Source organism: Haliotis rufescens, unplaced genomic scaffold, assembly GCF_023055435.1.
Source record: "Haliotis rufescens isolate VD_foot unplaced genomic scaffold, xgHalRufe1.0.p SCAF_1, whole genome shotgun sequence".
In the NCBI taxonomy this organism is placed as follows: Eukaryota; Metazoa; Mollusca; class Gastropoda; order Lepetellida; family Haliotidae; genus Haliotis; species Haliotis rufescens.
Window position 1 is genome coordinate 71,551,002 of NW_025963779.1, and position 26,533 is coordinate 71,577,534.

The following is a 26,533-nucleotide window of genomic DNA, read 5'->3' on the forward strand; positions in this document are numbered from 1 at the left end:
TTTTCAGTATGACAATCATTATAAAGTTACATATTGCCAATCTATTCTCATTTCTTTCAGTTCTGTCACCTCATTAGCAACATAACAATCATAACATATGCTCATTTTAAGAGTGGCGTAAAAAAATGTGACGTCAAGATAGTGAAAAGTACCTTTTGATAAGTGATGGAACGACTTCAACAAATAGAAAGTCAAGTTTCAACCAAATATGGTCAAAGTTGGGCCATGTGTCATACATATGGTGTTTTCAAAGATTTTATATCTCTGATCAGTGAAGTTAATTATCTTAATGTCCTCATTCCTATATACATGAGTGCATTGAATTCAAGATCACATACTTTTAGTGGTGACATTTTGATGGTTTAATGGATGGTTTAATATTGCTGTAGGTGTTTTAGTTTCTTTGAGCTTACTTGAGTTAAAACATGTTGCAGCTGGTCCTATATGGGAAAAAGCCATCACTAACCTGACCGTACCGGAGGGTAGAGACGCTTCCTTCACCTGCAAGGCCCGACCAGCTATCGACGAGAAAGCATTGGAACCACCGGTGTGGTACAAGAATTGGGAGAGAATACAAAAAACAACAGGTAAATATCCTATGAAATAACTGTCAATGAACATAAGATACTATCCACCAAGGCAGGCATTGACAAGGTATAATAATATGTTCATAGTCTGAGTAGATAGGATAACGTGTCATGAAAAATATACACATGCACAAAAGTTAAGCGCCACCCACCATATTTGTGAGCTGTTACTTTTGGCACTTAATGATGACTATTATAACGAGATGTGCGATTGTTATAAGCCGTATATGTAAACCTCATGTGATGCAAGAGTTGTCCCAAAGCAAGGTTATCTTGTGTTCCAAAAGAATATGAGCAGAATCGAATTTTACCGAAGACCAGAAATTGAAGGATTAGAAAACATTTGAAAACTTTTTTTTGTCATGTAACTGTCACGATATCAGCAGACCATATCAAGTGTCGCATAGACACCCTAGGGAGTGAAGAGTCTATTGCAAGACAGAAACGTCAGTAACGTGTGTATGATCCATGGACATTGACCACAGCTTCAACCCTACGCCTCATACTCATTACAAGTCGTTGAATGGTTCTCTGAGGCAAACGGATCCATTCTTCATGAAGTGCGGCTTAAAGTCCAGCGAAATTTTGAACTGGGGGGTCACGATGTCTGATTTTCCGGTCAAGAATTTCCCAGAGATGCTCAATCAGATTAAGATCCGGACAAGGCAGGCCAAGGAAGAATGGCAATAGCTCTTACGCAAATAAGCCAAAACTGCACGAGATCTGTGTGGTCTAGCATTGTCGTCCATGTAAACAGGTCTTGTCTGAAGAGGATGGTTGTCAAAATGAGGGACTACCACTGGACGAAGAACGGCATCTTGGTATTGTTGGCCATTCAGGTTTCCACGAATTGTCACCAGCGGAAGTTTGCAGCCTAAGGAAACAACCCCATATCATGACAGACCCCCCGCCACATGCTAAGGTCTTCTGGGTGTTCCTTGGTGCAAAACGAGTGTTACGTTGCCTCCAAACACGTATTCGACCATCAACAGTTCGTAGCGGCATTCGACACTGCGTTTGACGATCACGTGTCAACGCCTTCCTCTGTTGGGAGTTATGAACCAGCGGACCCTGTATCAGTCTTGCATTGGATAGCTGATAAACTGCAGTTACAGCGGACGACTTCGGCTGCGGATAGGTTCTCTGGATTCGCAGTTCCATCGGCTAGTTCGTCCAAGATTACGCTCACTCCAAGACCTGTCTTACTGGACATTAACTCTAACCTAGACATGGCTTTCGCGTCCTTTCGTCGACTTCGGGATCGTCTCCATATCCCCCGCTTCATCCTTGAAGACACAGGCACTCATGGCATGTCTACTACGGTCGTCTCCCCCGAGATTGACAGTGACGTTTCTACTCTGTCTCAGAAGCGCCCAACCTCGTCTTACGTGGTTGAAGATCGGGACCTAACGCACTTGGATACCACAGTCCGCCGTACCCTCCCACTCGTGTCTACTATGTTGTCAGCCATGGACGATCTCTCTCTCCACTCATTCCCAAGAAGATGCCTTTACTCGGGGATTAATCAACCTTACGCAGATTTTGGAACTCCTCACTCACCACGCCGGCTCCATGACGCCGCCGTGGTGTGCTACAACATTCTTCCTGGGATGACCAATTTAAGGCCAAACTGCATCAGCAACCCTGGTCTTCCCGCTCCTTGTTTGCTGACGCGATACAACAGGTCCCACAGGACGTGCAGATAGATTCTAGCCTTCAGGTCATGGTGGACCTTCTACGTCTCCAGAAAAGACAATTGGAGGATCAACAGAAAAAGGATCGCCAATATCCCAAATTTGTTCCTGGCAAGCGCGATTTACGTGAGCTTATTTCTCACCGGCCTTATCCCTTTCGGGGGCGCGGCAGAGGTCGAAGAGGTCAAAACCCTCCTCGGCTCGATCGGTCGCCTTTACCGGACCCAAGAGCGCCGGCGAACCTTCAACAAGGGTATCGATTACCGATGATCGCACCATTACCTACAAAACTCCATCCCCATCGGAGAACGTACTCGTCCAGGCAGCTACCAACAATGATCGAAACGATAGGTACGTTACTAGCAAAATACGCTATCGCGCACACTTCCCGCGACCTCCGGCTTTTACTCCCCCAGTTTTCTTGTCCCCTAAAAGGACAGTTTAAAACTTCATTTTCAACATGAAGACTTTCAACGCTACGTACCTTGAAACCCCACCACATTTTCGCATGACGTCGATCGCGCTCCTTCGTACGCTCATTCATCCCGGCGATTATATCATCAGTCTCGATCTCCAAGACGCTTATCTGCACGATCCGATCCATCAGGAGCACCGACACTTCCTCCGGTTCGTTTTTCAAGACCACCATTACCAATGGAAGGCGCTCCCGTTTGGAATCCCTTCCGCCCCGTGGCTTTTTAACCGCCTGACCCGACCCATCACGAAGTTCACGCAGATGCCGTTTTCCGCCGTATACAACTCGCCTTCACAAATCATCTTCTCCGACAACTCGGCTGGCTAATCAACGGACAAAAGTCGGAACTCATTCCCACTCAACGTCTCCAATTCATAGGAGCCCTGTTCGACACTCGGCAAGGTCGTATGTTCGTTCCCCACGACCGATGGGAGAAGATTCAACGTCTCGTACCGTTAGCACTCAAACAGCTGCTTCAACTGCACCAATGGCAACAACTCCTGGGCCTCTTAACATCGTCGCAGGCATTCAAAGTACGGGGTCGACTTCATTGCGACCTCTCCAATGGTTTCTCGCGCCCTTTATGAGGATCACCGATTGTCATTTCTCTACCGCTCTATCTCCACCCTCATCTTCAATGGTGGCTGGTCGCGTCGAACGTTTGCGACGGGGTCTCCTTGACGCCATTCGCCCCGTCCCTCCATCTGTTCGTCGACGCTTCAACCGTCGGTTGGGGAGCACATTTTCAAGATCGGCAAGTAGCAGGGCGTTGGTCCGACGTAGAACGTTGCCTTCACATCAACAATCTCGAGTTCAAGGCAACAATTCTTGCGATTTCGCATTGGTCGGACCTCCTCCGGTCCTCCGCCCTCATGATCCAGTCCGACAACACGGCGGTTGTGTGGTCCATCAACAGGATGGGATCCACGAAGTCGATGTCCCTACTCCAACTTGCCCTCGAGTTCGTTCGTTTCATCGACTCCCTCAACATACATGTCTGCGCTCGGCACATTCCGGGGATATCCAACGTCATAGCAGACTCCCTGTCCCGACCAGACAGACCATCACCAACCGAGTGGTCTCTTCATCCACAATTGTTCCAATGGATTTGTCAACTATATCCGGCCCCGGATGTAGACCTCTTCGCCACCCGCTTCAACGCTCAACTATCCCGATTCGTATCCCCGATCCCCGCCCCTCGGGCTTGGGAGCACGACGCGTTGGCGATCTCGTGGGAAGGTCTCAATGCCTACGCTTTTCCCCCGACACGGCTCCTTCCCCGGGTCCTACAGAAGGTAGCAGCCACCGATCACCTGTCTCTGATTTTGGTCGCGCCCTACTGGCCAACGCGCAACTGGTTCCCCACGTTGCTAAGGCTCGCCGACGAACGATTTCATCCTCTTCCGCTCCGCGACGACCTCCTCATTCAACCGCACTCTCGGTGGCTCCATCAGTCTCTGACAACGCTCCATCTTTGCGTTCGGCGCATCTGCAGAAGTCCCTGGTAGCAAAAGGTTACTCATAGCGGGTAGCAAAAACCATCTCTGCTGCCCATCGTGTTTCCACCAGGCGCCTTTATGACCACAAGTGGACGGATTTTGAGACTTATCGTCGCGCTCGTGACATTTCCACTCCTACCTCGGCTTCGCCTCAACAGATTGCCGAATACTCACATCACCTGCGTTCGACTCGGAAACTTTGGGGGTCCACGTTGGCAACCTACCTCGCGGCTATTAACTTCGTCATCGCCACCACTTCCGGTGCGAAGGTTTCCACGGTTACGGAACTACAATCGCTCATCCGTTCCTACAGATTAGCAGACCAAGCTGCTCGTTTTCGGCCTCCTTCGTGGGACCTAAACGTTATTCTTCAACACCTGGCTTCCGGTGATTACGAACCACTGACGGAGAAACATTTCGAGACAGTTACGCTGAAGACCGTTTTTTGTTGGCTTTGGCCACTGCCGCACGGGTTAGTAAAATTCATGCTTTGGATGTCACGAGAGTCCAGTTTAACAGATCCGGAAGTGGCAAAGCGTTCCTGGGGCTTCGTTGGGGTTTCGTGGCAAAGAACCAACTGCCCGGACAACCGGACCGGCTATTTACGATTCCCCCGCTCTCGGCTATTTTGGGATCGAACGACCATGAAGACCTCTCTTTGTGCCCGGTTCAGGCGCTTCTAATATATCTCGATGCGTCACGCCTCCACAGACGTTCCCGGAAGAGACTTTTCATCCCATTGTCTACATCGGAAATTTCTCGGACGACGCTATCCTTCTGGCTCCGCTCAATCATTCTGCGAGCGTATACTTTCGCCGGGCTGCCTCCGACTACAACGTCAAATCCTCATGAGACCCGTGCGGTTGCTTCCACCATGGCCGTCCACAGTAACTGCACCCTCTCAACCATCATGGAAGGGTGCTTTTGGAAGTCTGATACTGTGTTTGTGTCCCACTACCTTTGCGACATTTCAGTCACAGACGTACAAGGGCTCCATAAGTTCGGTCCGTTGGTTTGGCTCAACAGCTGTCTCGCCCCGGTTCACGCAGATAATAAACAGTTATACTACGGGGTTACAAGTGTATATACAGAATAAATCATTGAACATTTACGTGGTATTACGTGTTCGATTTTTCCCAGATCGAGTCCTTTTCGGAGGGTGGTTTAGCTCGTCTGTAGAGACTTATTCGTCTAATTTACGAAGTGACCAATCGGTGCAGCCGATCGTATACATTCAGTCACAATCGTACAAGGGCTCTCAACAAGTTCGGTTCGTTGGTGTTGGCACAACAACTGTCTCGCTCCAGTTCACGCAGAACATAAACTGATATACTTTGTAATGCTTGCGGGTTACAATTGTATATACAGAATAAATCATTAAACATTACGTGGTATTACATGTTTTTTTATTGTTCGGGTTTCCCAGATTGAGTCCCTTTTGCCGTTTCGTTTATGCGGTTACAGCTACACGGTCGTCCTATATGTACGATGACATACGGGAAAAAACGTTCGGCATGTATACCCGATCTCATGCTGTTTCGTTTGAGTAACGTATCGGGATCATTAACACCGATTGATCGTGTGTATGAGTTCATGTCTTTAGACGCTAGACAGTTTTTCGAAATTCTGAAACAAATTCAAAATTACACTGTCTAGAACCAGCTTCCTTGTGCATATCTCACGGTTGTAGTCTATACAGGCTAGGGTATCTGCGGCTCACCATCCAACCGTAGGATAAAATGCAAAGTGTGAGATAGGATAAGTTTAAAAATTTGGAAATTTTAGTATAAATTGTATATTTATATACTTATCCTATCTCACACGCGATAGGCCCACCCGACCATCCCCGCATCTCATTTACTCTAGCCTAGAGAGGCACGTAATTGACCTAGCTTTTGGACGTAATGGAGATGAGTGGGTGGCTATTTTTAGTTTAAGGAGCTGGATGATTCAAGCACGTTCCCACATAGGATCGAAGAAGAAGGGAGAAATGCAAAGTGTGAGATAGGATAAGTATATAAATATACAATTTATACTAAAATTTCTGGCAGATTGATGTGATGTTGATGGGTGTTGTTAGTTCTAGTGGTCCTATTCTCGTTTGCTTAATTTATAATAATTACACCCTTCATACAATAAATCGTTTTTGGCGTGGGTGTGGACGTGTGTTTGTATATCGCGGCTGTTATCTGTTGAAATAAAATACTTTTAAAGTACAGTTTACACACAGACAGACAGACAGACAGTTTATTCAGTAATTTCGGCATCAAGGCCCATAGTACAATGCAGATTGGATATTAACATTTGTCACGTGTTGTACATGATTAGATTTTAAATCAAGTTACACATTCCTCATTTTAAAGACATGTTTTAAGAATACAGAAACAGCATGGATCATATCAGGAATTTCAGAGTTAAGCAGATTATCATTAACTAACGGTCTTTAGAAATACCTTGCAATATTCCTTAAATGGGAATACGTTTCACATATAGGTAAGACATGGTATTCATCTTCTACTTCTCCGGATGAACAGTTTGTACAAATAGACCTCGCAATATCACCGTCTTTGGACCTGCGACATACATTTACATTAAAATTGTGTAATGAAATTCTAAGTGTACAATTAGCTCTTATTAAACTTTTATCATTTAAACAAGTTGAATATCTTTCAGTTTGTAACAATGATTTTACCTTGCTGTAATTGCTAAGATAAAGTGATTCAGAAATACTTTGGTGCCACTGTTGACAAAATATATGCTTTAGTCTTTGCTTAAATGAATATAAAAATAATTGTGGATCTCCCACATCTTGGGAAATCCATACATATGAAAAGCCAATAACAAATAATAGATTTCTCACATCTGAAACCCAATTATTTTTACCATTATCATTAAGTACCTTTAACATTTTATAACACTGATATGGGTATCTATCAGGCATCATTCTAAGTAATTTAATCCAATACTTAATTACCCTTATCGGCTGGCTACAAAAATATTACTACGGCCTGTTTCATCAAGGATTGCCTTGTTTCAGGCAAACTTACCAACACCGAGTAAACATTTGAAATATGAAGTGTGAACTTTTTCAATTGCAGCGTAGTACTTAGCACCGCATATTTCAGAACCATACAAGAGTATAGGCATAATTTTGCCTTCAAAAATGGTACATGCTGTGAAAAATGACACACAACTATTTTTCCTGAATGAATTATAAAGAGGCATAATGGCTATCGACGCATGAACAGCTAATTGCTTACATGCCATAGACCACGACAATCTAGAGGAAAACATAAGACCTAAATATTTATAGTAAGTGACTACACTCAAGGCAGACGAACCAAGAAACCATTTTTCATGTTTTGCAACAATACCACCTTTTCTAAAAACTATAGCATTGGTTTTATTCAGATTTACTTTACAAGACTCCATTTTGAACAGTTACTCTGTAACACATTTAACTGTTTTTACAAGCCATTTACAGAATAGGAAAAGAATTACAACTTCATCAGCAAAGAGAAGGAGCATAATGCCCATTATTTTTTGTGTTACAAATATCCCATGTTGGCAACTATTTTGCAGCTCTATAGCAAGTTCATTTATGAAAAATATAAACAACAACGGACTTAAAACACAACCTTGTCGTACACCGGAGGATGTTGTAAAGCAGTCCGTACGTTCATTATTGACCTTTATACATGCGCTGACTGGTGCATACATGTTTTTAAAAAAGTACAGACATTGTACCATGACATCCTAGTAATAAGTAAATACATCATTTTTTCCTATTAACATAGTCAAAAGCTTTTTAAAAATCAATAAATACACAATAAAAGCGACCTCTGGTTTTGCACAAGTATTTAGAGCAAAGAGCTTGTAAAACAAACAAATTATCAACAATAGAGTAGTTAGGTCGGAACCCTGCTTGAGACTCGGACAGTAAATCATTTACTTCCATCCATATTCTCAATCGTTTTTCTATGATTGAGGTGCAGATTTTCCCCATAACATTTAGCAGTGAAATGCCTCTACAATTACTTGGTTCACAAACTGACCAAGATTTATGCAATGAAATAATCATACTTATATTCCAAGATTCTGGAAACACACCTATGTCTAAAATCTTATTGAACAATAACTTCAAGTATTGTGCTAAGAGATCCGATGGTACTTTAAAGAATTCAGGGGGTATCCCATCTTCACTTCCGGACTTGCCCGTACTGAGATTATTGCCCGAGACCTCTCTTTCAGTGATCTCACCTGACAGGAGTTCATCCGAAAAGGGTAAATCATTACAGTAATCACATGTATGAGAGAGCAGAAACTCCTCCACATCACGATCAAAAGTTTACACACAACGAGTTCCTTCAATCGACGAAGTTAATAAATTTTAGATTATAAGACATGAAGGTGAAATGATTATTTATTATCTTATATGATTCTAAACAAACGATTATTTGAAAACGGCACACACTGATGTTTAAAATCATCTTGAAATTACTATGTCGCATCACATCGCACAAATTATATCTCAGACTGTTTTTTTTATCTTATATTTGTCTGACATTAATGCAACACAAACATTTTATCAGAATGTTCAAAACGTAACGAGAATTTCTTCCGCATGTACGAGTGACATCCCTTTATACAGTCAGTATGTATTACGTATATGATACGTGCAATGCCATAATGCTTTGACGTCACACATATGGTATGTTTTGGCTTAACATGCAATCAAATGCATCATAGCCAATATGTTTATTAGTAGTATTCCATATATATTAGCCATATTTCACAAAATCCGTATCTCCTCTTTTGTTTAACGCCGCACTCAGCAATATTCCAGCTTTCGGCGGTTTGTAATTAATTGAAGACTACCTAGGGATTGACATCATGAGCATCGATCTACACAATTGGGATGCGATGACATGCGTCTTACGACAAGCATGGGTTGCTGAAGAACAATTGTAAATCGGATCTTTGTAGAGTTTAATATCAGTCTTACGGTTCGTATTGTGTAAGCATAATAGCTGTAGAGGATGAGTTTTGTTTTTTTATTCACACTGACAATGCACAAGAACCTGAGAAGGTACCCTACGACCACCTCATAAACCCTCATGCTGATATCACGACAATGCCTCAGACAACTGACTGTTTGTCCCTGTCGTTCCGCAGGTAATATTATCTTCGGGGACGAAGGTCGAGTCCTGACAGTGACTCAGCCGATAAAACCTGATGACATCATGTGTTTCCAGTGCCAGATCACCAACGACATCGGCTCCGTGTTTTCCAACGGTTGTCTCAACGTCATTAGTAAGTAGCTTCGTTAACTATTTCATAGTATCAGGACGTAATAGTAGCAGTAAGTTATAAGAATGCAATGATATGTCTCCATAGACGTGTCGATTCCATTTTGTGTGAATTCTGTTTCTATTCATGTGACAGAGTACCATGTATTGAGAATCCTACACGTTTGGATTGGTGGATACACTTTCCATAGCCTTGTATGTTGTGTGTCAGGGAACAACGATTTTATTTGGTTCTGTTTTTAATATCACATTTCTATTTTCAACTTTTTAGACTTATTTCATGATCAGGAGACTACAGTGTGCAACTTTACTACCCTCGACCATCGATTTTTTCAGTCCATACTTTCCTGTAGACGGTTCATTCTTACGCTCTTTGTGCAATGCTGGACACACACTGCTGAGATACAAGTACAAAATCTGCTTGTAGTAATTGCTTATATTCTTATATCGTCAGCAGTTTATATTTGACCCCTGCCTTGTGTCCCATGCAACTAGCCCGTATATTGAGTGATTAGCTCACAGACCCAATGCCCTACATTAATACAAACTGAGCCCATTCTGTATTCAGACGTTCAATGCCAGGGACGTATGTCTATTTATTAAAACGATGTCATAGCTGAAGATTGTTGACGTCATTCGACAAATTGTGGTTCCCCTGCTGTTGCGACTTGCTGTCCTTATTGACCTTTTTCACACTTTCGCCATCTTGGATCGAAAACGAGGTTTGGGGAGCATAGCTCCATGCAGTGTGGTCGCATCAGCTGATAGGGAACAGAGAGCATGTTGTGCATTTAACTGATGGACATCTCAAACACAAAAAGGGTATCATCTGTATCCAATACAGAAGATATTGCACATTTAATCCCGAGGACCAACTAAAATATGCCTGTTATACACTGGAATTCGCATTTTGCTGTGAATCGAAAGGTGCATTTCGAGATACGTATTTCCGAAATAGATTGTTTTATCACAACCTCGTCGGCATATGGGTACAATGTAATAGTATATTTAATGACAGAAGTTTTGTATGAAGTGTGTCTGGTCTAAATGAAGTTCATGCAGATAAATGTATGAAATATTTGATGATACTTATGACCAAACAAAAATATCAAAGTATTCTTTTCATAAAGTTTCAAAAATAAATATACAAATATATTTTTACAGTCCATTTACACTCTATCTTGAAAGCTGGATATATGTAAATATTAAATTGTTTATGAATTGTCAAAAACTAATAATATATACCATATCATACATGTAGATTATCAAGTTTAATGTTGAGAAAATCTCAGTTTCGGAGGATGTATTGAAATTATGTCATTGTAATATGATTTCAAAAATTAAATCATTGAGATATCTCACAAAAAGTTCAGCATGCTTAAAATATATCCATGATGTTCATGTTGTTGATTTTGGGTGGTTTTTTTCCAAACATTTACAAAATTCTTACAACATTATCTGCCATCAAACATGTAAATGGTGTTTTATGTTACCTATGAACATACCAACCTCAAATTTTACCCAAAAAATGGAATATAATTTCATCTGTTCAGTCAGTAATAAAATGTCAAAGTGGGTCGGGGGAAAACCTATTTGACATATCATCCCCAAACATTGTTATTTTTTCTATGTTTCCAAAACCCGACAATACATTTAAGGAATCACTATTATCTAAAATCATCTGGATTTCTCATATTTAACAAAGAAAAATAACCCAAAATTTCCATGTCTTATTTCTCACAATATAAGATTGTTTATCGTCCACTTCAGTTATTCAGACGTTTCAAAACTTAACATGGCCCGGGTGTTCAGTCAAAAGCACCTAATTAAATTCCAGGAGAAAATAATTTTCTTGCTTGGCAACAAATTGTACAATGTGTTTTTGTAGAATAGTTTTATTCAAGTATCATGAGTCTGATAAATATCGGCCATGTTGTTGAGTGAGTGAATAAGGCTTTTCATTTCCTCGTCCTTTTTAAGTGAACGTAACATGAAGCACTTTTGTTGAGTGAGTCAATATGGCTTTCACTTCCTCGTCCTATTTAAGTGAATTTGACAGGAAGCACATTGTACCCAGTGTGTTACAATCAGCCGAAAGCTCCCCCAGACCTCCATCACCGGAGATGGTTTTAGTTTCAGCATACATCTTCTCCGTGAAGAAACATAGTGGACTCTGTAAACTGTGTAGATATTCATTGTGTATAAATAATTCAATAATATTGTAATAATATTTCTACTTATACGATTTTTTTTACAAAAAAATGCATATTCACCTTCTCTCAAAATATTGCTTATTCAGAAAACAACATTCTTCTGAAATAGAGAAATTCACGTTTCGTCACACCTACAGTCAGTCTGCCTCATTGGCACTATGGTTTTCTGAGTAAGGTCATGAAGATCACAAAGAAAATATAATATGAATAAGACTTGTATTTATTTGGTCAAATGAAATGTTTATCTCATCTTGTGGTTTACTAAAGTTGATATTTTGATTTGTGGCTGTGCCACTCGTGAAAATAATCATGCTATCATCGTTATTTGACAAGGAAAAAAAATTCCTAAGTTTTTATACTTTTTTCTATTTCTCGTCTTGACTGAATTATCAAAATTATCAAAATTATCACACCACTTGACTAGATTAAAATAAACTCATGCTCTAAAGATTGTGATCAATAGCAAAACATTATTCATAACAATATAGTTATTGCACACTGACACAGTAAGCACAACTATAATCTAATATATAAATTGATATGATTAATAATCAATAATACATTACATAGCATTTGCTGGCATAAAAGAGATTATTTTGTTTTAAAATTTTCAAAACATGTTTGTGTACATAAAAAAGATGGATTTCATAATTAAACAAAGGGAATAAATGAGTTATGATTGCAAAAATAATTATGTTTATAGTAATTTCAAACTCAATTTATGAATTTTCAATATTTGAATACAGACTGTTAAAGAGTTATCTGTTTCTGTACATAACATAAAGATCACATGTAGATTGAACATTTACTCGCCATTAATTATTTGGTTGTTTTTTTTCATTACATTACATGATTAATTTGGTACAGAAAAATAATTATCATTTTGGTAGAAATACTGTTTACAAAATTGCAGATCAAACTGTACTTCACTTTAAATATCTACACACCCTTTATGTTATAATTCAGTTGAAATATTACACCTCATGCTATCTAATCTGTCAACATTGACAATTAAAATAACTTCTGTTCACAATCACAGCAGCATCTATAGGTCTAATATCTTATTGGAATGTATTTGAGTCAATTACAATTTACATCAAATACACATCTGATGCAAAATTCTGATTTGCTTATGACTATAAATTCTCAATAGGTTACAATATGATAAATTATATCAACATATCAATTTAGTTAGTTTCAACCATCTATCTAGATATGGTCAAAAGTTCAATATTTTCTGCTCGACTTCAAATACAACTCGCAAAGTTATTCAAACTCACACCTTGACTAAAACACATAAATAAATAGTTTGGGTTAATGGTGTGTTAACAATGAATTATTCTTTACATGATCCCAGTAGGGTTTTATTAAGTCTGTTCAACTACAATAACCTGCACTGGGAGTTACCAGGTGGTCATGGATATTTGAAATTGAAATCACAACAGAACGGCCAGACTCACTTGCTAAATGTATATCAGTGAGGAGACCAGATAACAGTAGAAAATTTTGTCAATGAATAATTATAGTGTTCAATACTTACGATAATTGTTGCCGTGATAGTACCGGAATGGTATAATTGTCACAGTTTTTCTTGATTGCGTCCTTGTTGACATCTCTATGTGTATCATGTGCTATCCAGCCTTCACCTTCTGCTCTCCAAGCCTCGCTTTAAAACCGGAATTAGCAAAGAGTGACAAAGGTCAATAGGTAAACACTAAAAATACCGGGATTTAGACACGAGTGTCGTAAACATAGTATGACATGAACACTCATATTATATCCTCTATGTATGAAATCATATGTAATCCTACATTCCAGAACCAATCAAAGTGACTACCCAGCCTCCACTTAAGCAGGGCATCAAGAAAGGTGATCTGGTGAACCTCACTGTGCGGGGAACCACAGACCCGGGGATGACACTCAGGTACAGATGGGAATTCAAGAAACACACGTATTACACAGGACTACCGCCACATGTGGTCTACGATGACGCCACGAAACAAACCTACATCAACACTACAAGTCTGAGCGATGAGGAGTACAGACATATAGAAGGAACCTACACCGGAGTGCTGTACCACGACTTTGAAACCCGCCGTGTAGTTATTGACGTTGTCCTAGATGATGGGACAGGTGACAGATATCAAGTGACAGGTTTGTACCCTTGATATGAACAATTTGATGTTGTCACCATGTCTGCTGTGCCAAGCATGTGTCATATGTCTCTCAGATGGATAGTGCGTGGGAGGAAGGTTTCTAATCCCGGCGTGGTGTCCATAGGCCGTGATATGCCTAAAATATTGCTAAAAGCGCCTTAAAAGCTAACCACTCACTCACTCGCTGGATGTGTTCCCCGAGGTGTGTACTTCTGTTGTGCCTGTTGGTTACTGTGCGTTCTGGGGTGGTTTCAGGCCGACGTATCCATATAGGTTCAGTTCAAATATGAAATGCTTGGAAGAAAAGAGGCCTTCTGTTCTATTCAAGCAAAGTTGTGTGAAATCTGCATGTTGTCCTAATTTATATTGTTCAATTTTAAGACTTTTATAGTCTTTAGTGCTTCTTATCATAGTTCAAATCATTTCAGGATGAAAAGAGGGGGCACGGGTGGCCCAGTCGTCTAAGGCGCCGCGATTCGCTGTGCAGAGTTGCGTCCCTTGGGCACGCCAGAAACCTATGATTGTGGGTTCGAATCACGGTTCGCCCCGATTATGTTTCTAGGTTTGTCAGCACCATACTCGTGCTTGTGGGTTTCACCCTCGAAGTGGTAAACGTCTGAGACCTGCATCACTTCGGGCTTTCCTCCCACATGAAGCTGACACGCCGTGATATAACTGGAATACTGTTAAAAGCGGCGTTAAACCCAACTCACTCATGGTATCATATAGTACAAATAGGTGTTTTGTTTTTGTTGGAAACCTGATATCGTACAGAAATCTTAAGTGATAACTGATAAATTTATCATCTACCTGTAATGAAACATGTCACTCATCTTTGTGCTTAATTTATTTACAGGATTCCAATTCCAATCCTCTAGATTCTTCTACTTTCATTTTAAAAAATTCGGTTTTGTATTTTGATATTTCAGCTAAAGTATACGTAAAAAAGGAGGCGCCACCCTATATTTGTTTCAGATAAAAGTTGACTGCAATTCAGTTCTTACCCACCCCCCTCCCCCGCCCTCCCAGCGTCTATACGTCTATCAAGGGAAGACGTGCAACATGTGGCCGCAATGAGGATTGGCGGATCAGTAACATTAACCTGCCTCAGAAAACAACAATAATTTGCCCATGATTTTACATGCATGAGGAGTAAGAATTATGGACATTCTTGAAATAGATAGAAATTCTCTTTTTATGAAGGTGATTTTGCTATTTATCTTTTCGTGGAGGGTCATCCAAAGAAACTGACAAGCATTGGGGGAAAGTCATTATTTTCTGTACATTAATGCATCAGAAACCTCTGATTGTTTCAGGTGCAGATCTAGACGTCTGTGAAGAACACTCACTGTATCCGTGGATATATTCATTGTCTGCGGCAGTCGTTGTGCTCCTGTTCATAGTGGTGTTTTTAATTATAAGAAGGTATTCACTTTAGGTCTCCTCACTAAACCACAAGTTACAAGAAATCTATAGATCTACTCTTTTTTTTGCCATTTTGGTGACCTCTTCACGCTTTATAATGCCTACTTATTTCCATGGAGTTTATGCTGTGAGTACCCTCGACCCAGAATGGATAGTTCAACTCGATTTTGTTTAACGGAGGGCATGGTCTATGTTTTATTATTGTGGAATAGGGAGAAAATGTGGTTCTTGCTTTTGAGGTTTTATTTACACACTCACCCAATGTTACGAGTCGATTCCCAAATTGAAACAAGATGTTAACCCAGGTGAGGTGGGGTGAAATGGGGTTTAACGTCGCGTCCAAGATTATTGCACTTATACAGCGACGTGCATGCACGTGTGTGTGTGTGTGTGTGTGTGTGTGTGTGTGTGTGTGGCTGCTTGTACTTGTTCGGACTGATGCCGATTTATAGTGCTAGCACACTGAGATACCATGCCGCAGTTTAACATGAATACCCCACTCAGACACAGTATACTGACTCCGAGCCGACCAGTCCTTGTTTTAACCCCTTAATGCCGAGCGCCAGACAGGATAACAACAAGTCGTTTAACGTCTTTTGGTATGACGCGGCCAGGGGTCGAACCCTGGACCTTCCGCTGTCCGGGCGGACGCTCTACCACTAGACCACTGAGGCGGTCTGTTAACCCCAAATCTGTACGTAACAGAACTTAGTGTGAAACAAGTGGTATACAATCAACAGATGTATTACAAAAATTAACTACGTTTACAAATCAATACAAATTACTGCACAACACGTACAATGGCACTACACAATAGAGTGGTAGAACAATATTCAATGGCATAATATAATATGATTGTAGCGGTCAGCATCAGATACATAAAAAAAACAGTGGTGATGGCAAAATACAGTGGTGATGGCAAACGTCAGTGATAATACTATATATTCAAGTAGCGGCGAAAGTGGTCAAGCTTCCGAGATGGTCTTTTCAGGGAATCAGGGATGATGAGCGATTATCACATGAAAGCTGGTTCCGAAGCGCTGAAAAGCGTGAGGGATACGAAAAAACGCTATTGTCCCCTTTTTTAATACCTAACAAGCTACCTGAAATGTCCATACCGTGCCCTCAGCAAATAGAATACGGACCGGAAGTTTACGCACCATACTAGCATCGAAATATAGTAATTCCTGACGACTGATCATTGTCGAAACACAATAAGCGTCTACCCAATCCCAACAGAAACAATAAAATACACTGGCATATAACAACTTCTTGAAAAAGAGTATTTGGCAGAAGTCATAGCAACTAAGTAGTCACGCCCGAATGCATTTATATGTGAATATTAAAGGTTAACAAGTTTAGTATGACATGAAAGACCAGAGTGGCGCAGATCGCAGCCGTTTATCACTTTTGCTGACAGGAATCACATTTTGTTTAAAAGTTACAGTCAACACAAAATGAGATAGGCAACTAGGATTTCCGTCAACAACGATTGCCACAATATACCACAAACTGTGAACCGACTGTAGTTTTTCAATTATCAGGACTTTTGCTGGTGGTATTAAGTTTCAAAATAACAACCCTTCCAACAGGATGTCTTCACGCGCCATACATATACAATATAGTATGTTTCCTCTTCTGCAGGCCCACATGTACCTGTCCGACTCAACAACCAAGTGAGGCCTACCTGACTCCAGTCGCCATCAACATGAGTCATGTAGTAGGAGGTGGCGAAGCGGGAGGTGACGATGGTCCTTACTATTCCACCATACCCGATGTGCCCGCGCCGACGAGATGTTAACGCCAAATCTATCTGCAGGTGATGCCACCGTCTCACGTTGATACCACACCTTGAGAAAGGACTTACAAATAATTTTCTCTTCGTGTTTTTAAATCCATGATTAGGATAAGTTCAAATATTCACATGTGACTGCATGTGTTTTGTATTGTATGTTATCTTAATAACTTAGGAAATTAATTTATTTAATGAAGCCTAATGTCATAGTCACAAGCGTCCTTGCGAAATTGAGTTTAACTTATTAGTGCACTTACATAGTCACGTAGGTACGTGGTGTACGTGTGTGCGTCCTCTGAGATACCATGCCGCAGTTTAACACAAATTCCCCACTCAAACACAGTATACTGACTCCGAGTCAACCAGTCTTTGTTATCCCCTTAATGCCGAGCGCAAGGGAGGGAAACAAAAAGTACCGTCTTTTAACGTTTTTTAGTAAGACGCAGACGGGGATCGGTTCCCTGACATTCACCTCGACGCGCAGACGCTCTGTACACTATTTAGAAGAGGCGTTATATATAATAAGCCAGGTTATACAGTTGCGACATTCCTTATTCGTTGAAAAGATTTTTCTGTGAACATTGCTCGATTCTGTAGAAATCATTGTATTACACCTATAGCTGGATCGTTATGTGGTAAGATTACTGTTTGTCTGCATATTTGTTCCTTATGTATTTTCACACCATAATTATTGTATATATATATATAAAGGAGAGAATACTCAGAGTGATTGGGTGAGTGAGTGAGTGAGTGAGTGAGTGAGTGAGTGAGTGAGTGTGGTTTTAGCAATATTCCAGAAATATCACGGCGAGGACAACCAGAAATTGGCTTCACACATAGTAACCATGTGGGGAATCGAATCCGGGTCTGTGGCGTGACGAACGAACGCTTTAACCACTAGGCTACCCCACCTTCCCCTACTCGGAAACAGCTTAAAATTTCCAAAATTGTAAGATATATTAGTTTCGAGTTATAGTTGTATGGTATTAATGAACGAATTGGGAACAGTTTCAACCGGTGTACTAGGCATACTGCATATGGGTCTCCCAGTGGCGATTTGGGGAAGTCGGTCCCGCTTTTCTCAACGTGGTCGGCGGCCTATAACGTTGACGCACGTCTCCCTAGCATGTCCCAAACGTGTTCAATTGGGGAAAGGTCTGGGCATATTGTTAGTCATGACTCTTTATGGATGGTGTTCTGCTGGAGGGGAGTATTGACGATGAGCGCGGGCTTTGTCGTCCTGAAAGACTAAACTTCGACCCACGTGGCTTGCAAACGGGGCAACAGATGGTGTAGTGGAGCTCGGTGAGTCACAGTGATGCCAAACAACACCATCAACGACCCACCGCCAAATCTGTCATGAGGTCTCAGGTTGACACTGGCTTGACAGTCACTTCGACGTGGCCAGACACGACCACACCTATCGAAGAAGTGCAAATCATGACACGGGACTATTGTCGATTACCCCAGTTTCGACGTTGTGTTGGAAATATGACGATTCATTAAGGGGCGGCAAAACACGTGGCTGTCGAGCATGGAGATGAGCCTGACGGTGTCTTCTACATCTGGACGTCTGCAATTTGATTCACCGTTTGACCTCGATTTCGTAGAGCCTGGACGGGGTCGATCGTCAACATTTACGTCACGCCGAAGACCCGGGTTAGATTCCCGACATGGGTACAATGTGTGAAGCCCATTTCTGGTGTCCCCCGCCGTGATATTGCTGGAATATTGCTAAAAGCGGCGTAAAACCATATGCACTCACTCACTCACTTTTGTCCACTGCACGTGTACGTTTTACAGACATGAACGTTCTTGTTCTTGTACAGGATGTTTATGGTCAACACATACCTTTGCTTTATAATAATTTGTATTAACATTTATATTCTTTCATAATCCCCTACTGTATAAATTATGACACGTCGAACTCATGGGAAATAACACCTCCCAAATTATACAAGATATATATTAATGTTGATATTTGTTGATGATGTAATTCTGGTTTCTGATACTATACGTAGTTTACAGCACCAGATAAATATTTTAGGTTCTTATGCAGCGAAGTGGGGAGTGACTTTTAACTTTGAAAAATATAATGTTGTTTTTCAGCTATAGCAGTATGATATTATTGAAGATAGGTCTCAGCGCTCGAGGATGTAATACGTATCGATATCTGGGATTAGTTTTCACTTGTAAATGTAGTCAAAGTAAAGCTGTTTATACTGATCTAGCTGTACATGCCAAAAGGCTTTATTTGAGTTACTTACAACTAGAAAACTATGTATTACTGCCCCTGAAGTATTCTTTACGTTATTTCATTGTCAGGTTAGTCCGCTTCTTTTTGTACGCATATACAATTTTGGGGATCAATAGATTTGATAGTACAGATCTACTGGCTGGTAAAAACCTTTTACAAATTGGACGAAAAACACCTAATGTGGATGGCATATGTGGCCGATATCTGATGTATATCAACCCACTTGTTCGTAGCATTGGGTATTAGTATAATTATAGAAACACCTCCCCTAAAAGCGTACAAAATATTATTTTATTTAGATAATGTACCCTATATTTAGGGTAATAGAATAACTGGGCTTCAAATAATATACACTTAATATCTTCTCATGGTTTTGGTTTTGTGTGGCTGTCACAAACAGTTGAAGATTGTTATATTGAATGATTGTGCTTTTAAAATATTTCATCAGAATTGGACATCCACTATTAACAACATTTTTCGACATAACCTTGAGGAGAATTTAAAGTTTTGTTTAAAGTGTCTTTATTTGTGAATTAAAGCTTTGCAACCTATTTGAGAAGTTTAGAAATAATGAATATACACGTAGATGTATGTGTTAGAAACCTTTATGTGATCGAAGTATGGAAGATGAATATGATTGTTTCTATAACTTTTATTGCTATCAAGATTAAATTTTTACCAAAGACAAGTATCATTAATGTTAATATGAATCATTTATAACCATATTTATAACAAATCAAATCATTATGCTCGTGTATTTATCATGCTTATTAAAGAATAAAGTATTTGTTAAAACATTTTTACAATTATGTATATTGCTACTACTTTGAAATTGATTTTTGTATGTGGGCCTATGGCCTTATACTGAATAATGTATTGATTGATTGACTTTCTCACTGATAAATAGGACATTCAGGCATGGGTTACACTCCTTGATGATCTGTTTCTTCGTGCATATGAATCTGAATTTCTGCTCGGATTGGGAAAATGAAAAAACGGGAATAAGGGTCAAAATGTTTAATATATGCTTCAGGTATATCGGATATCAAATTACCTATTCCGTTTCACTGATTTACCCACCTGAACTAGAAATAAAAGAGATCAGTGACACCACCTTATCTGTTTTTAGATCAGAATGACAAAATCTTTTAGTGCTCCAATAGTCAACTTTCCTTTTTATGTGGAGCAATACTCCAAGAGCTACGGCCCTTGTCTTTTTTCAAAACTTTTGAGGAACAATAGAGCATGCTTTTTCTATGGTGATTTCAAAGAATCTTATGACTTGAACAAAAGTTGTTTGATCAAGGTCACATGATACAAGGCCTAATTAGAGCTTTTAATGGACATATGGAAGACGTTTCCAAACTTCACGTATCAGTGCTCAAAACGATGCCCAATGCAATTTTTACTAAGAGCAGCTCAGTATTTGATTTGTCGATCATAGGAATAGGCAGATTATTGGTTAAAGTTAGACTAGAAAAAAAGGTACACCGCGAACAAATCTAACTTGTTAGAACGACTAAAGTTTCACAGGAGACATATCTCTGTTATATACCTCCTGACTTCAATTCGTGAAAATCTTCGTTAGAATAGGCATTCAGCAACCCATGCTTGTCCTAAAGGCGGAAGTATGGGGGCAGTCATTGACGGTGATGAAAGCCATTGATGTGACAATGATATAGACTATAGAGAACAAAGTTACGGTGTCACAGCTAGATTGGCCATCTCAGAACCGAGACGTAAGAAATGTTTTTGAAGAACACTGATATAAACGCTTTCAACCTCAATGTGTATGGAAGTCGATAAGAAGTACTGTCACTTGTGTGATCAGAAACACGACCTTCGTGGCTGTACAGAGAAGCGAAGCCATAATACGAGTGCACGGTTCCGACAGTATCATAAGGATGCGTTCATAAATCACTGGAGGCACTGGTGGCCCAGTCGTCTAAGGCGCCGCGATTCGCTGTGCACGTCAGAAACCTTTGATTGTGGGTTCGAATCTCGATTCGCCCCGATTATGTTTCTAGGTTTTTCAGCCATACCATGGGTTTCACCGAAGTGGTAAACGTCTGAGAACTGGATCACTTCGGGCTTTACTCCCACATTAAGCTAACACGTCGTGATATTACTGGAATACTATTAACAGCGGCGTTAAACCAAACTCTCTCACACACACACACACACACACACACACACACACACACACACACACACACACACACACACACGCACACTCATAACTCACTAGTCTATCAAATAGCAGCTGGAATATATATATATATGGAATCATGTTCCCGTTCGTCGAGACACTTTCCTTTGCTTGTGTTTGCGACGGGTAACATCCTTTGGGCAGGAGGATGCGCTCTCCTTTTCTCGAACACCTGTTATATCACTAATTGATAGTGAAACATACACACATGCTTATGATACAGTCGGAATCGTACAACGGATTTCTACATTAAACATGAATACCCCACTCAGACAGTCCCAGTTTTAGCCCCTTAATGCCGAGCGCCGGACAGGGTAACAAGAGGTACCATCTGTTAACGTCTTTTGGTATGTCGTATCAAACCCCGGACCTTCCGCTCTCCGGGCGGACGCTCTACCACCAGACCAAGGAGGCGATGAATATGATTAGTACCAAAGATGTTTGGAGCAAATTGGTGATGTTGTGCTGTCAGTCTTTTGTGACGTCAATATTCCAAGTTGTCCGAATGTTTGTCAAATCAAACAGTGTAATTTCCCGACTGGGGGACAAGTGCCGTCAAACGGGTAGGATTGCAATGAGACCTGGGCGTGACGGGCCTAAAAAACCAAGACACCCAGACTAGAGCGTCTCATTACATTTATTGCACTACGCAAAAACATCAACTCCGCTCCTGTTATCAACAGAAAGACGAATTTCAACATGTGCCTTTAAAAGTTGACTCTATGCAGACCGCCCTGTGAAGGATGTGACCCTAACAGCTTACCATGAGCTTGACAGACCAGGTACACGCTTTGTATTTACTGACGAATAAAGGTTTTGCCTCCGATTCACAGATGGCAGAAAAGGTTGTTGGCGACGAAGCGGGGAGCGGGTATTAGGGTGGTAGTGTGATGGTGTGGGAGGGTATCACGCGTGAAAGGCGAACTGATTTGGTTATTGTTTATGGACATTTCACTGGGCACCGATATGTTGAAGACATTTTGGATTCTCTCCTACGCCAGAGACCCATAATCCGCCAACGGGGCAAAGCTTGGAGTAGCTCTCCAGGTGGAATGGCGGGCAATACCAAAGTGAAGTCAAAGGTATGTCATCCATGAATCACTGAACAAGGTGGACACAGCAGATATTGATCTACACGCCCTAGATTAATTCTACACACCATTATTTCATTACACTCTCACTATCATTTCATCAGTTCCCTTTATTGTCGCTGGTATATTGAATTATATTTTGACAAAGTTGTAGCTTCGACATATGTATCTCGATAAATTTGTCCGACAAACTCATCCATTTGACGGTGACATCTGTACCCTACACTTTCATGAATATGAGCAAGAATTGTTTCAAGTTAAAATTCACTGCGAACCTTTTACTGCTGCCATATTCCGGGATCCCCCTTGGTCTGCGCAGATTTGGCTATGTTTCTCTGGTCAAAAAGGGTGACCACCACAAGGACACTCAAACCATTACACAGGACCAACCAGACACCATATACTTGTAGTGGAGAATAACTGGCATAGAGTCAGGGTTATCAATAATATTCCAGTATACTAATGCATATGTAGTCGACAGTCATGTCCTACTGTCTTAATTCTTTATTGAATGTAAAATAACGCGTAGGACTTTGTCCTATGCTACAAGTGAAGGTCGACAGAAGACAGTATGGCCAAACGAGGATTCATTGCGTGATGCACAAATATGGCTGTATTTCTCGTTTTGTCGACTGGTTTGACATTAGAATATTAAACACAGATATTGTAGGATGGTTATGGAACTTTTCTTCTGTCGAAGATTACCATAAGCGATAACAGGATGGTAGCCCGTGTCACATATCTCACAAACCTTTCGTCCTTGGGAGTGTTATTGTATCGACCTGTTTCCACGTAAAGAATGTGAGCCATTGCTGACCTGAAGTAACCTAAATTTACTGATAAATGCTGGTACTAGTTAACTGAGCAGGTTGATTTAAGAGCTTCACGATACAATATATTTAACCCTTTTTAGGGTAACGACGCATACTTACAATCTTGCACCATTTGGAAATGTAATGTCGAAAACCTTAAAATTCACATGATTATCATTTGGTTAAAAATGTCTCAGGTACTTACATACAGAGCACTTAACCCGCTTTGCCTCTAGCAATACATTTGACACATGTCTACTCCAACTGTTTTTTGAATAAGTAACCCCTAAGTATTTATACGATGACACACATTCCAACGGAAGACACCATAATGCAAACTTTTCATATTTTGTCAGTATTCCCTTCTTTTTGAAGACAGCAATTTTTGTTTGATCAATGTTTACACGTGTCAACAGTTTCAGTGTTAACAATACAGTTTATGTCATCTGCATACAACAAGAGAAAAAGCTGCAACAGCTCTGGATAGAATTGAATTCACGGATAGTGATTCATAAATACATGCGCATGATATCTTCGCAATAGTACAATGATCTCTGCTTTAGGCACAAATTTCTTATGATTATGGAAAGTATTTTGTCTTCTTATACCAGCTTTAACCCATTCTGCCAGTAACGATGAAATGTATATGGTTTGTATCCTTTCTATAGAGTTACTGATCCATTGAAGTTTACTATATACATATTTTATGGTTATGCGTTGATATTTCCCCTCAACGAGTAAGGAATCTAAGGTGTCATGGCCAAACTATATAAATTTTGTAAAACAAAAGATCACAAGCCTCATGGAGGATCAGGGCCATACTCCACTAAACAGTCTTCGTTACTGGCAAACCTTACAGTTGCGTTTACTTTGTGGGACTTGTCACTATAGCACTGTGGAATCACCACGGGGCGGGTGTACCTTAATTACCAGGAGAAACCGTATTGCTTGTCACATGTATGTGTCCTGATTTAGTACAGAGGGCCTCCTTTCCCAGTGAATTCAGCGACAAACGTGTCAAACAACATTGTGATAGGAGAGTTGCCTCCCTTAGATCACTCAACAACCTGACATTATACTCAAAGGCAAAAGTAACTGTGACGACGTTTTTCATATTCTGATATGATGGTAGTACATTGCTCAAAACCCCTACTTTATTCTTTGGAAAGTTGAACCATACTGATTTATTATTGGATTGAGTGTTTACCCATTGGCTTTCTTAAGAATCTGACAAAAATTCAAAATCTCAAATTCAACTTCTGCTTAGCAGTTCTTGTCTTATGATGAAATGTTTGTTTAGTTTCATTCAATATTAGCGATGTACAACTGTTTGAACGAGAGAGAAATCGTGAGGTGTGACTTTCTTTTTTGCCTCACATACACATTAAGACGGCATCAAACTACCCAAGTGAATCTTAACTATTGCAAGTGGTAAAAAATGTGCACAGTGCGTGATCTGTCTGTAAAACCCTACTGCCAGTAGCATCATATTCGTGGTTATTATTCAGTTACCAAGAAGTTGATATGATCTGGTGTTAACAATATATACACTTTTGTGTTGTGCTCCCTCAACCGGTTGCTTACGGTTCTGCCTCTAACTGATCTCAACCTTGGAATTGTCCAAGCTGATAATGAAGCAGTTTGGTATCGATTCCGCAGATGAACCGATCGAAAATTGTTGTCCTGTTGACGTAGATATCACGACACATGGGCGACCGGCCCGTGTCAAGTCATGAGTGTTACCCTACTGCAGATAACGTTCACATTACAAAAAAGCACGAGTTTTGGTATAAAGCTGCGAACACACACGCAAACATTCCAACTGAATAATCTTCATGAATGTGTATTGACAGATGCGGTATTTATTCTCAGCATAATTATTTATATTTTTCTTAATATTGGACTTTATATGGAACACATTTACTTTTTCCATTATTATATGTATCACATGATGTATCAAAGCCTAGCACGCTTATCTCGGTGCTCAGCTATGTGTATCATTTTCAGTACATTACACTATAAATACCTCAGTGTTCAACCTCATGTGTAAGGCGTATGTTAATGGTAGGCCCACCAATATAGTGACGTGCATGTGTGCATGTGTGAGTGTGTGTGAGTGTGTGTGTGAGTGTGTGTGAGTGTGTGTGTGTGTGTGTGTGTGTGTGTGTGTGTGTGTGTGTGTGTGTGTGTGTGTGTGTGTGTGTGTGTGTGTGTGTGTGTGTGTGTGTGTGTGCGCGCGCGTGTGTGCGCGTGCGTGTGCCTGTACTAGTCCGGACAAATTCCGATTTTTAGTGTTAGCCCAATGAGATACCACAGTTTAACATGAATAACCCATTCAGACACAGTATACTGAATTATAGCCGACCAGTCCTTGTTCTAGCCCCTAAATGTCGAGCGACAGGAACGGTAACTACCATAATTTAACGTTTTTTGGATCGAACCCCTGACCTGCCGCTCTCCAGGCGGATACTCTACCACTAGACCACGGAGGCGGTGTATGACTCATGATCAACAATCCCTACATTCGGTATGTTCCATACATATATATAGGTTCAACTTAAATACAATGTCCATATATGTCTCACTGTTCATCCTTTACATCTTGCATTAGCCTCTGTGTCTCAATATTAACCTGTGTGTATCCTATTGGGTAATGTGTGCCCATATTATGTGTGTCGTACTGTTCAACTCTATTATCACACATGGTATATTTGTCTCCATGTGTCTTTCTGTTATACGTACCATATCAGATGATAAAGCACGAGGCGATATATGTCTCATTGTTCAGCAATGTATATAATCTCCGATAAATGAGGCTGGTCATGCGTCACTGCTCGTCAATGCAGATAGTTCGTCAATGCGGATCCCATGTGGGATATTAGCCCATACATGCAACTGGGACATGGCAAGAGATGGAAAGGCCGTACACATGCTGTACATTGTTTGCATGAACGCTCCTATTCAGCACGTTCAGCGAAGTGAGGAGGGTAACTAAGGTGTTGTGGGCCTAT

General features: G+C 40.6%; 1 protein-coding gene across 3 annotated transcripts in view; it reads left to right on the top strand.

The window, feature by feature from the left end:
* Positions 1-17,924, top strand: part of LOC125382131 (neural cell adhesion molecule L1-like) — a 32,056-nt gene extending 14,132 nt beyond the window's left edge. For all 3 annotated transcript variants that reach the window (XM_048400455.1, XM_048400461.1, XM_048400464.1), the window contains 5 exons: positions 435-587; positions 9,431-9,568; positions 13,596-13,931; positions 15,250-15,358; positions 17,003-17,924. In XM_048400455.1, coding sequence (XP_048256412.1) covers positions 435-587; positions 9,431-9,568; positions 13,596-13,931; positions 15,250-15,358; positions 17,003-17,159 — 893 coding nt within the window. In that variant the 3' untranslated portion in view covers positions 17,160-17,924. The remainder of the gene's footprint in view (positions 1-434; positions 588-9,430; positions 9,569-13,595; positions 13,932-15,249; positions 15,359-17,002) is intronic.
* The last annotated feature ends 8,609 nt before the right edge of the window (positions 17,925-26,533 follow it).